Source organism: Myripristis murdjan, chromosome 22 (assembly GCF_902150065.1).
Source record: "Myripristis murdjan chromosome 22, fMyrMur1.1, whole genome shotgun sequence".
In the NCBI taxonomy this organism is placed as follows: domain Eukaryota; kingdom Metazoa; phylum Chordata; class Actinopteri; order Holocentriformes; family Holocentridae; genus Myripristis; species Myripristis murdjan.
In genome coordinates, this window is record NC_044001.1 from 18,702,636 (window position 1) to 18,719,075 (window position 16,440).

A 16,440-nucleotide genomic window follows, 5' to 3' on the forward strand; every position below is an offset into this window, starting at 1 on the left:
TCCATTCACCTTGTAGTAGCTGACGATGGGGTCTGAAAACAGCACTCTACATACTCTCCAGAGCCCTCCCTCCCTGCACAGATAGTGATATCTATTTGGCATGCACAGACAAAGAGGTTCATGTGAATCAAAAGCTATCAGGTATTCTGGGTCTTCCTGGGCAGGAGGCCATAGTGGAGGTGAGGGGAAATGGCCCCTGAAATTGGGGCACTTTAGAAAGAGGAGTGCGCTGTCATCCAAGGCAGTGTGTGCGAGGCCAGCTGATAATAGCAGTTGGTCTCATCCTCCAGACAATGGAGCTAATGGAGGGCCTCTGGCAGGGACACTGGGTGGAACCTGATCACCGCTTTGCCTCTTTGGAATGGGGATAGAATAGTCTTCTGATAGGATGTCTTGTCCCAGTCCACCTCATTCCAACTTGGGCCAGCTTGGATGGTCCCTCACCTCCTCATCCCTCTGTGGACCGGCCCAGTCACCTGGGTTGGACAGCTGGGCGGTGCCGTCTCTCTACATCTGGACCCACAGCTGGCCAAGAACAACAGGCCCATCTCCATGACCTCCAGAATACACGGAGTCTTATGTGTTTACTGGCAGGGACGTACACCTCGGGCTGGGTTTGTGTGTGCGTGCGTATCGCAGAGATCGCTTTCAGTTTTGTAAGGCAGCATTGCTGGTCTTTGTTTCTGTCACAGCACCCTCGAACATCATCGCTGTTTCATTCGAGGCCTATGTGGGACAAAAACACAAGGCCAAATATCTTCTGCATATCTGGGATCCAAAACAGTCGGCAGCCGGAGTGACAGGCGAGGTGGGGGATGGAGTCTGAGAGCATCAGAAAGGAATGATGAATTGGAGTGCAGATGGAAGCTGTGTGTGTTTCAGTGTGTGTGTGCGTGTTCGCATCCTTGCTTGCATCTGTGTTAGAAAAAACGAAAAAAAAAAAATCAGACAGTAATGATCCCGGAGACGCGCTCAGAATGGCGCAGTCTCCCTTATTCTCATGACCCTGAGTTTTTATTTGACTCTCGGCAGAGAACGGAGGAGCAGTTTCTCCCTAAGGCTGATCGGTGACAGAATCCCCCCTCTCCCCCGGCTACGTGTGACTGTCTCCTCACTCTGGACTTTATGATGTTGTCTGTCTGGCACCAGCTTAAGAGTGTAGGGGCCTGCCATAAGATAGGGCCCAGATTGAAACCAGCTGCTCACCTCCTCTCCTTAAGTGTTCACAGTCAACACACTGCTCGCCAGCTCATAAAAGTTGAAATCAACATAGCGCTCATCACTGTGTGATGTAAGGGAATGCTGCTGGTAATTGTATTTGGGGTGAAGGACCTCTCCACTAGCTGTTGTGTAACTGTCTAGATGCACTAGTTAACTAATGGGCTCCCTTACTGTACCACTGATAACTTGGGAGATTGTGCTTTGTAGAGCGTAATGGAAAAATTACTTTTTGGTTGACGTTATACCCCAGGGCACCATAACACTCCCAGTTCTGCTTGTCTGTACTGTATGATGCCCAGATATAATCACGTCTGACCATCTTTCTCCTATTGCTTTGTTGTGACGCCAGCCCTTCACTTTCTCCTTAGGCCTCCCTAACAAACGCGCGCACAGCTCTGTGTTGACTCACAGACCCCACCACCCCTCGCAACATCAGCCTGGGGCCCGAGCTGGAGAACCAAGCCCTCTTACCCTGTCAGCAGCCCTGTGCTTACACACAATAGCAGCTTGTTCCACGGCACGATGGGAAGTTGTGGGAGATGCTGCCGTCACCCCAATAAAGAGTCCAGGGAGGGAGCTCAGCTTCTCAGAGGCATTTTTGTCTGCTTGTAAAAATCATCAAATATTTAAGAAGAAGCCAGACGCTATAATTTGCAGTTTCTGTGAGGGGCGTTGTTTTATTTTTACTCATTGGCTATTGAAGGGGCAGTGGTTGTCTTTGGCTCAGCAAGCGGCCCTCATTTAGATTTAGTGGTCATAATACAAAAGGGAAAAACAGGCTTTTTTTCTGCGCTCCAGCGTCAACCGCAACTGTGCCATGAAGGCTGCGCTCATGCCCTGCCATGATGCCATACACGGGGCCCCTATGGGCACGGCATGTAGAAAGTCCATACTATATGTGAGTGTGTGTGTGTGTGTGCCTGTGCATTTGTGTCACCATGTATATTCATTGGACCCGGTCTTTGTTTTAAAGCTTCAGTTCACCGCCGTGCACATAAATTTTGTGTAGCTATGCCCTGTCTTAAAAAAGCTTCATGCCCAGGGACGGAAATTGTCTGTGGTCACACTCTCGCCAAACTCCCACTCCAGCAAACGTATAGAAATGTGAAGGCTTTACCATGTGTGATTTGCCGCGCTCTTGTCCAGATGCGGGGCGATGCTCTCGCTAGGACGTGCGCACGCTATAAGACAGGTCGGTGTCCGCAGTGGATGGGGTCATGACAGGTCGCAGATGGGAGACGAGACTGCAGACGAAACGCACAAACACGCTTCACTGTAAAGAAATACCCTCACCTCATCCTGGTCGGCTTGCGTGTTAAATAACTTCTGCATATGGGTCCAATCAAACCAGGGGTTGCCCAGGGAATAAAGGAGAAGTGTTGGCTGTGGCGGCCGAGCCAACAGTTACTGATTTCCATAGGCTTGCAGCCCACTGCCATGTGCTCCATATTAACACATGGCACAGGGACCCTCACTTAACCCACCTGATCCCCCACTCACATCACCGGATCCAGGAAGGAGGTCCTCCTGGGTCAAACCATTAGGAAGGGTGCCTAACAGTCCAGGTCGCCCCTATAAGTTCAGCATCTCCCACCCAAAGTGAACTCCTCACCCTCTTCCCCGCTTCGGTTCGTCCTTCCAGGCAATTTACAGTCCTGACGCAACTGATTATGACATGGAAAGAGCAGGAAAGGCAACAACTTCCTGCTGGTGTGAGACAAGACTAGTGCTTGGTGGAGCTACCCCATCATGCATTATTCATTGTTTCCCACAGGCCATTAATGCTGTGATTAGCATGCTAAGTCTCTCCCTGGACACAGACAGATTTACTTGGCCGGTTAAGTACTTTAATTACTTCGGCTCTACCAAACTCTGATGCACAGGGAAAAAAAGAGAGCAATAAAGACATTTTGGCCCAGACAGTCTATTTCCTCCCTGAGATGATAGGTTGATCGCATCGCTGCAGCATGCCGGCATTTTGCCCCATGTTTCAGATAGGTGAAAAAGCGGCCGCAGACTGATTATTTCATGTAGCAGCTGAGGGCCTCCATTACCTTGCTCAGAGACCTCCCAGCTGGCCGCCGCTGTCGCTCAAGCATCCCGAACCCCACTTAAGTTCTTCAACACTTGCGGAAATGTTTCTCACACACTAATATACAAAACACTTCACCTTCCCGTGCCTCTTCAGTGTCGTCTCCTGGTCGAGCTGCAGGAATGTCCCGGTCCAACATGTCACATCAGTCACACTTGATTTGTCTCAGTATCCGCAGAACAGGCGGATTTTCTTCCTCGGCTCAAAATGCAAATCTCATGGGTTGGCGGTTTTCAGTATGTGTCCTGGTGCCATCTATTCTCTTTTCATTTTGCGGCCATTTGAGCCCACAAGTCTATTCTAACAATTTTGAATCTTTCAAGCGTTTTCTATGCAAGGTTGTATGAATGACAAAGCCAATTTTGTCTCCGGCACTTTTATTGGCCTGTGGGAGCCAGCTTCTCTGACCCTTGAGGCATGTTAGAAAAAGTGGCCAAGTCGGGACAGGAACCCTGATGGAGTCGACGGGTCCCCTACGAAGCCTGAGAATGCAGTTGTCTGTGCTGGAGTGGAGGACAGGGCCCCGGCCAAGCCCTCTGTTCAAATATGGGTTGTGGTTTCTCTGGCCCACTTCCTATTTTCTTAAAATGATGCATCATTTATGAGTGCTCAGAGGCAAAATAAAATGCTTTTAGACAATGTGCAAATGTCATTGCTTTTCATTCTCCATGAATCAGTTTGATTTGAGTGTCTGAGGCGCCACTAGATTTCCGTGGCCAGCCTTCAAACTGCTCTAAGTGATGTGTAAGCATTTCTGATAAGAAATGAGGTTAGCTCTACATGTGTGGGGTTGTTTAAAGTTGTTGAGTGTAAAGGCAGTGAAAATGTCAAAGTTTGTTTGTTTGTAGTGTCTGTGCGTTTTCCTATTTAAAAGACCATCCTCCCATTTTTGGAAGGATAGTAGAGTTTCTAGAGATGATTCTTTAGCCACGGATTTTGTTGTGAAACTGTAAGAAACTGAAAAGTCAACAAATTTTTATGGTTTATGATGAGACAGAGATACAGATAGTGCTCGAGTCATTTCAGTACTGCCCATTGACAGGCCTCTGCGTCATTAATAATCTTCCTAATTGGATGACTTGCAGAAACAACAAAGGCAGTGGCACAACTACATCCCTGGCTGGTTAATTTGTGCTGACTCAGTATTTTACGTCTGAGTTTAGAAGAACCCTCGCCGCATGTGGTTGTAACATAAGTCGCTGATCACATTCCCTCCAAATCTGCCTTCAAAGGATACGACACCAGACATAGATTAAAACTGCTGCATAAGCCATTTTCTATGTAATTTTATGCCCTTTTAGAACAAGCAAACATGTTTTCAATCTGCCAGAAATTCACAGTCCAGTGGAGCTGGAAAACAGTAGATTGGTGGCAGTGGCGTCACCAGACCTGTTGACTTGTCAGAACGCAGGCAGGTTTTACACTGACCAGTGGTCGAGCCAACTGACCAGAGAGCAGGCACTCGTGATTGAAGTGTGATCATCACATTCTCTGTTTGTTTTTTTAACAATTATAATCAGCCTTGCCCCTCCAGTGGTATCTGTCTTTGGCCTCGGCACTATACACAAGATGCCAAGAAATACTAAATTTTGTATGTAAGAAATTGCTAACAAATGTTGCCTTTACGCAGCGACTCACAGTGAATCAGCGCTGGTTTTATAAGGTCCAGTGTTAACAACCTCAACTTCCATGTCTCTTTCTCTCTGTCTGCCTCGCTCTCTCTCTCACTCCATTGACATATACACAGAGCAGCGTCTCTCCCCTGATTTTATTAACCTTTTTATTATGAGTTATTACCATGCAAGCAAAGAACTACTGTAGGTTGCCAGGTATGGGTCATAGCCATTCTTTTAGGCCTAAATCAGTTCCTGTGCTCCGACTCCTCTGTTATAGCACCGTGTAGGTTTTGATGAGATGTGCACCACAATAGGCTCGAAACTATTTGTAAATCGGACTCAGCCAGGATTCTCTCAACCAGAAAATATATTTACCCAAAGTTATCTTTCTTCAAATGTCTCTGATGTGCCTTGTGTGAATAGTGAGGGCCCACAGAGGCCATAAAATTCTCTGCCTGTTACATAACCCCAATATCCCAAAATCATAATATAATATGAACAACATGTCACTTCTCACTCTACAGGCCCTACCAAAGGGCATTCATTGTGAAATCTTCCAGATGCTTCCTATTCTCCAATATACTGCGTTCTTACCGAGAGGAAGTCGTCTCCTACAAGCTCAATGAGTTGATTGACAACCACTGGAGCTGTCAAAAAGCTCTAAATTAAATTATCTGGATGAAAACCCTCCAAATGATTCGTTCTGTCTATGCACCCACTTCTGACATGTTATGATGGCAGTGATTGCTGTTATGATTGTAAGCTCAGAGCAGTAGTTAAGTTTATTTTAGTAATGCAGTGCAGTCTTTGCCAGGCCAGCTCCATCAAACCATCCATCCTGAAGTGCGACATTGTAATTTAAGAGCTAATGTAATGTTGTGCTCACCTCCGTGTCCCCTGGCTTCGCAGATATTGATGAGTGTGTCAACGAGACCATCTGCGGCAACCACGGCTTCTGTGAGAACACGGACGGCTCCTTCCGCTGCCAGTGTGACCAGGGCTACACCAACCCGCCAGGAGACCTGAGCAGATGTGTCGGTGTGTAAGCGCTCTCCTGTAAACACGCTCGTGACGGATAGGCGCGCTGCACATTCCCTGCGTAACTATTGTGTGACACTGTGGCGTGTGGTCACATTTATTTAGCGATATGATAACAACTGTGAACATTCTCATTTCAACAACTTTCAGGATTGTATACACAGAGAGACAGAGTTTTATTCGGAAATCAGATACCAAAAAAAAAAAAAAAAAAAAAAAAAAACGACAGCTCCTCTTACAAAAGGGTTGACAACGCAAATTTGGAACATATGATACTTATTAAGGGGATAGTAGGTAAATAATGAACTACAGAAAATGTGTTGGAAGGAAAGATGGAGCTTCAACAATATGATTCTCAGTGGTGTGTTAAACCCAGAATCCAGTGGGCATATTCAAAAAAGGTGAAAAGGTAGCACATCCCAAATTTTCAAGTCACTCTGTTTATTTGGTGAATAAACAGGTGAAATGTGAGTATTTTGTCCTCCTTGACTTGAAAGTTTGGGATGTATGTTTTTTTCTTAAATTGGGGCAAAATTCTTTAAATAATGATAGAGGTGATCATTTTCTCATGACCATGCTTTTGTGCGACCTTGCATTGCTGCAAACATGCCTCTGCGTACGTGCCGGATCCTTTATATTGATCTTACCCCTCTCCCCTCCGCCCCTCCCCTGTCTTTCTCAGACATCAACGAGTGCGAGATGAGCTTGGCGTTGTGCGGGGAGGCCCTGTGTGAGAACTTTGACGGCAGCTTCCTGTGCATCTGCACCAGCGACAATGAGGAATTTGATCCTCTCACCAGCCAGTGCCGCTCCCTGGGTAATACAGCAGGACTCACAGGACTTAACTCTCCATCCCAGCGTTGGGAGACGGAGTTTTCCCTGCTTTAATGAGCCGTCTCTCATTATCCAAACAGGACAACGAGGTGGATGCGAGTAACCGCACGTCCCATACAGTATCTGTTGACCTACAGAGGTTGACTCCATTTGTTTAATAGTCTAGGATTAAAGTTGGCTGGATTGCCTGCAAAACTGAATTTGTATTAATTCAGTACCTTCAACAAATTATGTGGAAATCAATCCATCAGAGCACAGTTGCCCCAAGGGCCCACTTACTATGACAGGACAGCCTGTTTCCCCACCAAAACAAATAAGGGCGAGGCGTAGCAATTAGCACCGTGGACGTACTGCTCTCTTCAGTATCAGCATGATCTCAAGTGTGGAGGATGTTGATGTGCGTCAGACAATGTCAAAATGAAGGGAAAAGCCCTTTTAGCCATGGCATTGCCCGCACATCTCCAGCCTGATATGCGTATGTGTACACGAATGGGTCATATTTACATTATTAAGCGGCGCGCCCTCAGCGGGGATGTTTTTCCTTCTGCCTGGCCACTAAACCCCAGCTATGCCTTTGTGTACCTTTTCGCCACATTCCGCTGTTTGCTTTCGACGTGCGTTAATCAATCATGTGAGAGTGAATGTGTGTTGACTCACATGCCAGTGTTTCCATTTGGCTAAGCCGGCAGCTTAAGGGTGAATGCCTGAGCCCATGCCTTTGGACAAATGAGCAGGCTCAGCAGTGGCAGGCGAGGGCAGCGCTGCCTGCTGGAGGCATGTGGGTGCTCTGAAGGAGGAAGAGCCGAGGTGACCTGTGCTGTTGCTGGGTGATAACAAAGTGTTACGAGAGCAGGGAGAGCCACATTGGGACAGCAAGCATCTACCCTGCTCATGTGTTCTTGAGCAAGGCACTGAATCCCTCGTATGGGTGCGGCCTTCAAGCTGGCACTCCTCTCCAATGTCATCATGGAGGCGGGAAGATGAAAACTTCCCTCTAGGGATCAGAAAAGTATCACATCATCACACTATATTGTTATCATTACTAGCAGTAGTAAAAGCAGATTATGATACATAAATTAATCAGAGGGGGAAAGTACATTCACATAATTGTACGTGAGTGCAATGTCAAGGTACTGGCATTGTACATTTGTATTTGTATTTAGAGAGAGATCATATTTTTACTCCATTTCAGAGGGACACATAGTATATTAATATAGTAGTATAAACTTTGTAGAGCAAGCTTTGCATTGTTGCATTATTAGATCATGAACTAGCCAACGTGTGGAGCAATTAGAGCTACAATATCAAACTATTTCTCACAGGTTAATGCATCCATTCCTCACAATGACTACTTTTACGTTTCATACTTAAGTACATTTTACTGTTAATACTTTTACTTTACTTTACTTTTACTTTTACTGGAGCATTTTTTTGTCATGATTTTGCTTCCTTTACTTAAATAAAGGATTTGAGTACTTTTTGCACCACTAAAGTTAATTACATGCACGAAGAAAGAGGTAAAAAATATATATACTTTCTGTTTTTTTAGCATACATAATTCATTTTCCCCTTAACTGATTTACTTTGTTGATTTGCAGTTGATATGAGCTCTAAGCCCGCTGCTCCAGTCCCCCCTTCTGCTGCCTCAACAGAGGAGAGGAAGGAGTGTTACTACAACCTGAACGACGCCAACTTCTGCGACAACGTCTTGTCTCGCAACACCACCAAGCAGGAGTGCTGCTGCACGGTGGGGACGGGCTGGGGCGACAACTGCGAGATCCATGTCTGTCCCGTTGTAGGCCAAGGTACAACAGCAGACTGACTCTGCGATGATACTGTATTATAATAACCACTGACCCAAATGGAGATATTAACTGCACACTGATCATATGTCTGCCAGTTTAGTGGATGAATTCTTGTCAGATCAGTTATATCGACCACTAACAAAGCCATTTTCATCTCCAGAGGATTACAACCAGTTGTGCCCTCATGGCGGTGGACTTCTTCCCCAGATTGTGTCCTCCTCCGCACAAAGCTTCGAAGAGCATCGCCCTTCCATAGGTACTGCAGCAGCATTGCATTTTCACTTGCTCTCCTTCTCTCTTTCTCTCTCTCTCACACACACACACATCCTTTTTAATCTCGTCAAGCCACTAACCACTGTTTTTAGTTGATATCCCCGGGCTTTTACAGCTTCCCTTCCCCCGTAACTTTGTGTTGGCACAAAGAAAAGTGCTGCGTCAGCCCCTGTTTTATTTTCCACCTGCAGCAACATTTAAAGCAAGATAGATGAACGTAATTCCTCGCCCCATTTATGAGGCTGTCTCTACAGTGGAACCTTTTAAGAAGGCTTAATGGGATACCTGCTTGCGTACATGACTACTTAGGTGCCAGTATGTCGTGACAGCTTGTTATAACAAAACTGGAAGCTCCATCCAGCAAGGTGGCTGTATTTTTTTACAAACAGGATTAGGATTTGATAACAGTTATTTTCCATTTACCCGCTCATATCATGTAATACCCACTTGTGAGTCTCTCTTGGTCTTTCCCTTTTGTCAGATGTGAACGAGTGTGAGATGTTTGGACCGGACATTTGTAAGAATGGACAGTGTTTCAATCTCTTTTCCACTTACACCTGCTACTGTCGGTCCGGCTTCTACTATGACAACATCCGGCTGGAGTGTGTGGGTAAGTGAAGACCACAGTTTTTATCTCCTAGCATTTTAAAACATCAATATGGAGTTGTCAAATCAGTGGCTGCACCTTGGTATGGTCACCATAAGGCCATGGTTGAATTGATTGGCAGCCTCTGTTTCATATCTTTGGTATTTTGGTTGTAGTTTGTCTCAAAAGCTACATCCACATTTCCCATGAACTCGATTCCTACTGGAAAGAGGATGTTGCTGCTTGTTACTTGTGTGTGCCTGTGTGTGTGTTCTAGATTATGACGAGTGTGAGATGGAAAACGTCTGCTTGGATGGAGTGTGTGTGAACACCGCCGGGTCTTTTAACTGTTTCTGCAGTCCTCCACTGGTCCTGGACGGCTCTCGGCGACGCTGCATCAACACCACAGAGGGTATGAAAGATGCAATATTTACCACAATATACTGCACTGTTGATGTATAATTCTGTCTGAATACAAGAAATGGATTGTGGGAGTTGTCTGAAAATTTGTAGCTAAAATATGATGATTCAGAGTCAGTTATCAATAAGAGATCTGTTATTTCCTTTTATTAATGAGATACTGGTGAATAAAGACAGAAGAAAAAGACAGACATGAAAAAGACAAAGGGTCTGATATCCTGTGTATGCAGCGGATATGTTTAAATTAGACTGTAAACAAGGTACTCTTTTACAGGGAAATTAAAAAGATGAAAGAGCTGGGTGATCTTTCCAGAAATCAAGGGCCTCTTGTATGGAGAGGATTAATATCGCATTTTTCATTCCTTTGTTTCAAAGTTAAAGAACAGACATTGCATTGTGTTGATTTGTAGGAAGTGATTTACCACTTGAGTCTGAACCCCGAAACTCTTGAAACTTTGACAAAGGATGATCGAGCACAGAAGTGTCTCACCCCTGAATGACTTAGCTTAATTTGCCTCGTGATGATTACAACACAAAAGCATTAAGGCCCCCTGATGAGGCAGACTTTTTCCCACTCGCTTCCTCACTTGACATTTCCAGCTAACCATCTGGTTGTTCATCCCTCCATCCTTTCTCCCAGAAACTCTAGAGCCTGATCAGTACTTCCACATGGAAATCTGCTGGCAGGAGCTGGTGGAGAACAACATGTGTGCTGATCCGCTCCCAGGGCGCAGGACCACGTACACGGAGTGCTGCTGTCTGTATGGCTTGGCGTGGGGGGAACAGTGCGCCTTATGTCCCAGGAGAGAGTCTGGTGAGAAGACAGTGATTGCTATATTAAATCGTTTCTGACTTTATATTTCTGCAATGTCGAGTACTAGCATATGTATTATTGTTTGTGTCAAATATACTTCTCTGCAACTGCGTCTTGTTTCCTGATGTGTGCAGAGGACTACGCGGTAATGTGCAACCTGCCCAGGAGGGGAGGTTCTGACAGTTTGCGAGAGCGGCCGGGCTACGAGTACAGTCCTGAGGAGCCAGAGGTTCCCTTGGAGCCGTACTCTCCTCCATACTGGGACGGGTATGACGCCCCCGAGAGCGTTCCTCTCTTCACGGACAACGACTACAACGTACGAGAGCCACCCGTCCGTGTCCCCGTCCATCGGCCGCGCGAGTTCCCGCCGCGACCAGTGGACTCCTATGCTGGTGGGTACATGCATCCACTTTTAACTTAGTGGAATAGGTTGGAGGAGAACACATTGCACACATGCAGTGTGGTAGTGATAAATAAAATTATGGGTAAGGTATAGGGTGGCCAGATGAGAATGGGCGAAATTTGGATTCATGTAGGCTACAGATATGACAGTGCTGCTCTGTGAGAAACACCAAAATAATGTTTCACGAGGATCAGCAGTTCATATTTTATTAGGCCATAACTAATCGAAACGGTTTAGTCTCATTTTCATAACAAACAGGTTAGGATTCAGGATTCAGGACAACTACTCATAATCTGGGGCTGTCCCAAATTTTCTGGGGCGTCTGGTCACCCTAGTAAGATATGAGCTCCAGCATGAAAATAAATTTGAAATAGTATTCCCCTCAAACACTCACTTTTATAACACATTTATATGTAATTTCTAGCAGTTTTACACTACTTAGTAGGGATTTCTATTCATAAACCTTTGCAACATGCTCAAAAGATAGATTAGTTTCATCCTGCAAATAAAAAATCTGGGTAAACAGGGTTTGGGTGGGTTTGCCCTCCACTACATACCTAATTATATTTTATTTAGCAAACCTCTGAGCATATGCTGTTCATACATGAGGATTAAAGGCGTTGGAACGGAGAGTTAACTTCAAGCCTCCATGACAGTAAATCATTCCTCCTGCTGTAGTGTCCTTGAGCACAGACACTGAATCCCTACCAGCTCCAGGGTGTTGTACTGTAGCTGACACTGAGGAGAGCAAAGAAAAGGACACGTTTCTGCTTAATTAAATGTCCAAAAAAAAAAAAGAAAAAGGTTTTGTTACGGATCATAGGTGTCGTCTCATATATTTCTTTCCCTGCTCAGATCGCTATGATAGCTTTGAGGGCCTCAGAGCAGAGGAATGTGGAATCCTGAACGGCTGCGAAAACGGCCGCTGCGTCCGAGTGCGGGAGGGCTACACCTGCGACTGCTTTGACGGTTTCGAACTTGACCTCAACAAGATGGCCTGTATAGGTACGTTCTTTCCCCCAGCACCTTGCATGTCTTTCACAGCAGACCACCCGCGCTGAGACCTTCCTCTGCGTGTGCGTTTCAAGCACAGATAGCCATGTTTAGGAACTCAACAGGGAATACGTTGTTTCATTTAATCTCGTTTCAAAAACGTGATGTTGGGTCTTGAAATCAAACCATGGTGAACCCTTCCCTGCAGGTTTATGCCTTTTGGAGCCTGGTCTTGGGTTAATTTGAGTGAGGTAACTCATCATGCAGTACATCATCAAGTTCAAGGAGAAGCTTTGAATTTAACAGCCTTACATTAACTTATGCTTTATGGGAAACTGATGAAAGCAGCGTGCTCTTCAAAACCAGCATGCGTTACCCTTTGGTCTAAATTTCCATAGTCACAGTCTGCCAAGAGTAAGGAGGCCTTGAATCTCAGCCACATCATGTAATACATGGGATGTTACACATTTTAAGTGTGCTTTGTTTGTTGTGTTTGAAAGTGAGACTGTCTTGTCATAACGAAACACTATGATTACAAGATGATGTAGGAATGTGTCAGCACACGGGCTTATCAGCTCCAAGGCCTGCAGTTTTTCCCAAGCAAATCGAGTGAAGTCTGACACCAGAGAAACATGGGGGATCAATGCAGCTCATGCCATGCTTCCTTTCATAAATACCAAAACTAACATCGCTCTAGCAGAACAGGACATCCAGGGCATACAACAGAGGAGGCTCATTTGAGACTGAGCTGTAAAATGACAGTCAGACCTCCCGTGCCGAAAAAGGGAAAGAATAAACACTTGAAGGCCAAAAGGAAATTTTATACAATGCATTGTTAATTTACGCAACATCTGAATGGCTTAAGGTTCAGGATGCCTGAGGACTCAAGCTCAATCCCTAACCAACCAACACGCAACATGACGGCATGCTCGATTGAAGATACAACGCCTTCTCAGATGCGGCGTTACATAACGAACGGCCGCTGCTGCGTGAAACCGTTGTATCTCCAAATGTGAACTTTTCAGGATCTAAGAAAAAACAGGCTTGTTTTTGGCTTGGCACCGTGCCTTTTTCACTTCATGCAACGGGCTTTGAGAAGTTTCATGAGTCCAAGGATCAAATAACTTCTCTCAATCCTTAAAAACCCTGCAATTAAGTTAAAGCACGAAAAACAAAAAAAATTGGAGCTTTACCTGACAATGACAATATGCAAAGAGAGCGGTAGAGCTAAGAATGAAAGAAACAAAGGAGAGAAGGAAAGAAAGAAAGAGGGTACAGAGCAAACAAGGCAAGGAAAAATTATGGAACAGAAAGTTTATGTGAATTCAGAAATATGAATCATTTCTAGCATCCTTGTCATGCCAGCCATGCTCGTAAGGCTTCTCAGCAGCACATGTGGCAGGGACAGCTGTTTCCACTGTGAAATCACTCTCCCTCACTAACACTGCATGTCTCCTTTTCCTGCAGACATAAACGAGTGTGAGGACATCAGTGACAAGGTGGCCTTGTGTCAAAACGGGCAGTGCACCAACACCGAGGGATCGTACAAGTGCACCTGTTTGCCCGGCTTCGTGGCCTCGGCCAAGCCGCACGAATGCATCCCAGCAATCCCACCGTCTGGGCTCAGGGAGGCAGGAAACTGAGACAGTGACTGTTGGAGCGCTGGCTTCTCCTGCTCCCCTCAAGATCCCCCCCTTACTCCCCTTCGCCCTCCTCCAGAGGGCCTGGCACTAAACCTCCAACAGTAACGCTGAAACGTCCAAACTCGTTTCCTCCATTAGCACGCACACACATACTCATACAGTACACTAACGCACAGACCTACAAGAAGCACACACACACTCGCTTCCAGCACACGACATATTCATTTCCCCCTGACACACCCACATACACACACACACACACACACACACACACACACACACACTAACAAGAGGACCAGGAACTGTGCAGTGAATGTATTACATTGGATTTAGTACTCCACCAGATTTCCATTTGCCTTAAAGGGATTTTGTGGACTGATCTTTTTTTATTCAGTAACCCCAGGCAATTTGATATACAGATATATTTTCCACATTATTTTCTCTGTCACTTTTTTTTTGTTGTATTATTTATTTCATTTACCTGACGGGCCTCTGCAAACTAAGAAAAGCAACCTATTTCAGAGGGCATACTTGATTCCACTTGTTCTATTTGTCTGATCAGTTGACTTAAGTAACTGTGGGACGATTACGAATGTCTTCTGTAAAAGGTTAATGGAAGGAATTGCATAAGAATACAGCCACCATAGCGCCATAAAACCGGTTGAACATGCATCTTACAAATAATTTTGCGACAGCAGACATCCTTGTCAAACTTCTCACCACCATTCTCTCACCCAGCCATTGAAATCGCCATTGACCTTGGACTTAAACGCACCCCGGGATTGAGAATCCTCACCAAATGCAAAACTACTGTGACCACTTTCCACTCTTCCCCACAAGTGCCGTTTTGTTCTTCAAGACTAACCACAAGCCACCAGGCTGAAGCATCTTCTGGACCAAGAACTGGGAACTCAGCCAAGCCTTCACATTACAAGCACGAGGACATGGAAAGACTGTAGATGTATATGATGATCTATGTAATATTTTGTAAAAGGTGCAATGGGTGTAGCCAACCTTCCTCTTCGTGACCCCAGTCATTGCAGATTTGTTTGATTTCGCCATCTTAGAATCAGTGATGTAGAAGTAAAACATGTTCTCATGTTGCTGACTGAAGACTAGGTGAATTACCATCGATACAACAGATATTTTAACAGTATCCATTTGTTTTATATCCCTGTAAAGACCAGATTGATGTACCCAAACTTACCAGAGGTTGATTCTAGACTACTTATTGTATGGTATAAATTTATTTCAATGTTACATAGAAGCTCATCCAAGGTAGTTAGAAAGGTGGGTAAACTAAATAAAGTTTGGTAAGGTGTAGGCATAACTACCCTACGAGCATCACTGCGTAAAAGTAGCAGAGTGGTCCCACATCAGACCATCATTCCCATGTGTGCATCTCTTAATGTGTGTAAAAGACTTCATTGGAGAGGTTTGGGATATTTTGTACAGATCTAGTACTATGTTTTATTTTTGTTACATATTCTACTAATGCATATAGCACAACCAATATTTTGTTTGACATAAAACAGAGAAAAAAAAAACAAAAACAAAAACAAGAAACAATTCTGGCATTATAGCTTTTGTAGATTTATATATATTTCTGTAAAAAAAAAAATGTTTCTAAGCATATCTTTGTATGTATGAGGAAAGTGGCTGACACTGTACCAGAGGAAGTGTATGTATCCTGCCCTGTGGAGCAGACAATGAAATATAATTTTTTGGAAGTGGCAGCACTGTTCTAATCACAGATATTTGTCCTGCAAGTTCGCTACGACGACAAACTGCTTTTGACATACATTGCGTCAACTCCCGTGCCTTGCAACTCTGCGCCTACAATATTAGGTTGTGATTGTGAAATGAACACTTTTTCCTTTCAAATAGTCTCTCTAGGGTCCTTAGTCATGAATGTATCACTGTCAGTATGCTCAATTGGTATATACATGTATTTTTTTAAATTCCCTGTGACACAGTTATTCGTCTTCCACATTCAGGTTTAAGAAACGACTGGCCTTATCTGTGTAATGGACTGGACTTCTCTTGAGAGAGCTCACCAGCACACAAACATAAAACCTTCGTCCTCATGTTGGAGGACAACTTATTTTAACGATTTATGCCCTTAATCTGCATTCCTAGACTATAAACCTACAGTTGTGCAAATGTTTCCACAGTATGTTCGCCTTGCTGTTCAGATCATTGCCTCTCGGACCAGCAGTCTTTTGTCGAGGTCAAAAAAAAAAAAAGGTGGAAACAAGTTACTTAAAACCTTGTAAACCACGAATAAGTTGAGGTAAATGGAATTGCAATGCTGTGGTCAATGACAATATCATGCTCATTCATTTTGTTTACCTCTTGGCTGTAATCACTACCAGTCATCAAAATAAAAATATAACAATATCATTGTGATTTCTTTGATTTTCCTTTGAAATATTCAGCCAAACACCTCATGTAAAGTTTTTTGATTTATTTAGTTTCAAGTTTTATGTTTTCATTTGTGTTAAAACAATAAGGCACACGATTTTATAAGTTGTTGTTAATGACATACATTTAAATGCTATTTTCCCTAATCATAGTAACTAAACAGTGGTCTGAAAGTGGTGAAAGACGAATTTCAGTTGTCCTATTAATATCTACATTAATTGCAACAAGGATAAAGGAGTGCGTTTGGGTGCTGCTTGACATGACATGCACTAGTAATT

The 16,440-nt window shown here is 44.4% G+C and overlaps 1 protein-coding gene across 2 annotated transcripts in view; it reads left to right on the forward strand.

Annotated features, from left to right (window-relative positions):
• Positions 1 to 16,141, forward strand: part of LOC115354403 (latent-transforming growth factor beta-binding protein 2-like) — an 86,369-nt gene extending 70,228 nt beyond the window's left edge. For both annotated transcript variants that reach the window (XM_030044794.1, XM_030044795.1), the window contains exons 32-41: positions 5,839 to 5,967; positions 6,650 to 6,784; positions 8,400 to 8,606; positions 8,767 to 8,862; positions 9,361 to 9,489; positions 9,743 to 9,877; positions 10,526 to 10,699; positions 10,834 to 11,091; positions 11,958 to 12,107; positions 13,563 to 16,141. In XM_030044794.1, the coding sequence (XP_029900654.1) occupies positions 5,839 to 5,967; positions 6,650 to 6,784; positions 8,400 to 8,606; positions 8,767 to 8,862; positions 9,361 to 9,489; positions 9,743 to 9,877; positions 10,526 to 10,699; positions 10,834 to 11,091; positions 11,958 to 12,107; positions 13,563 to 13,738 (1,589 nt within the window). In that variant the 3' untranslated portion in view covers positions 13,739 to 16,141. The remainder of the gene's footprint in view (positions 1 to 5,838; positions 5,968 to 6,649; positions 6,785 to 8,399; positions 8,607 to 8,766; positions 8,863 to 9,360; positions 9,490 to 9,742; positions 9,878 to 10,525; positions 10,700 to 10,833; positions 11,092 to 11,957; positions 12,108 to 13,562) is intronic.
• Positions 16,142 to 16,440: the final 299 nt, after the last annotated feature.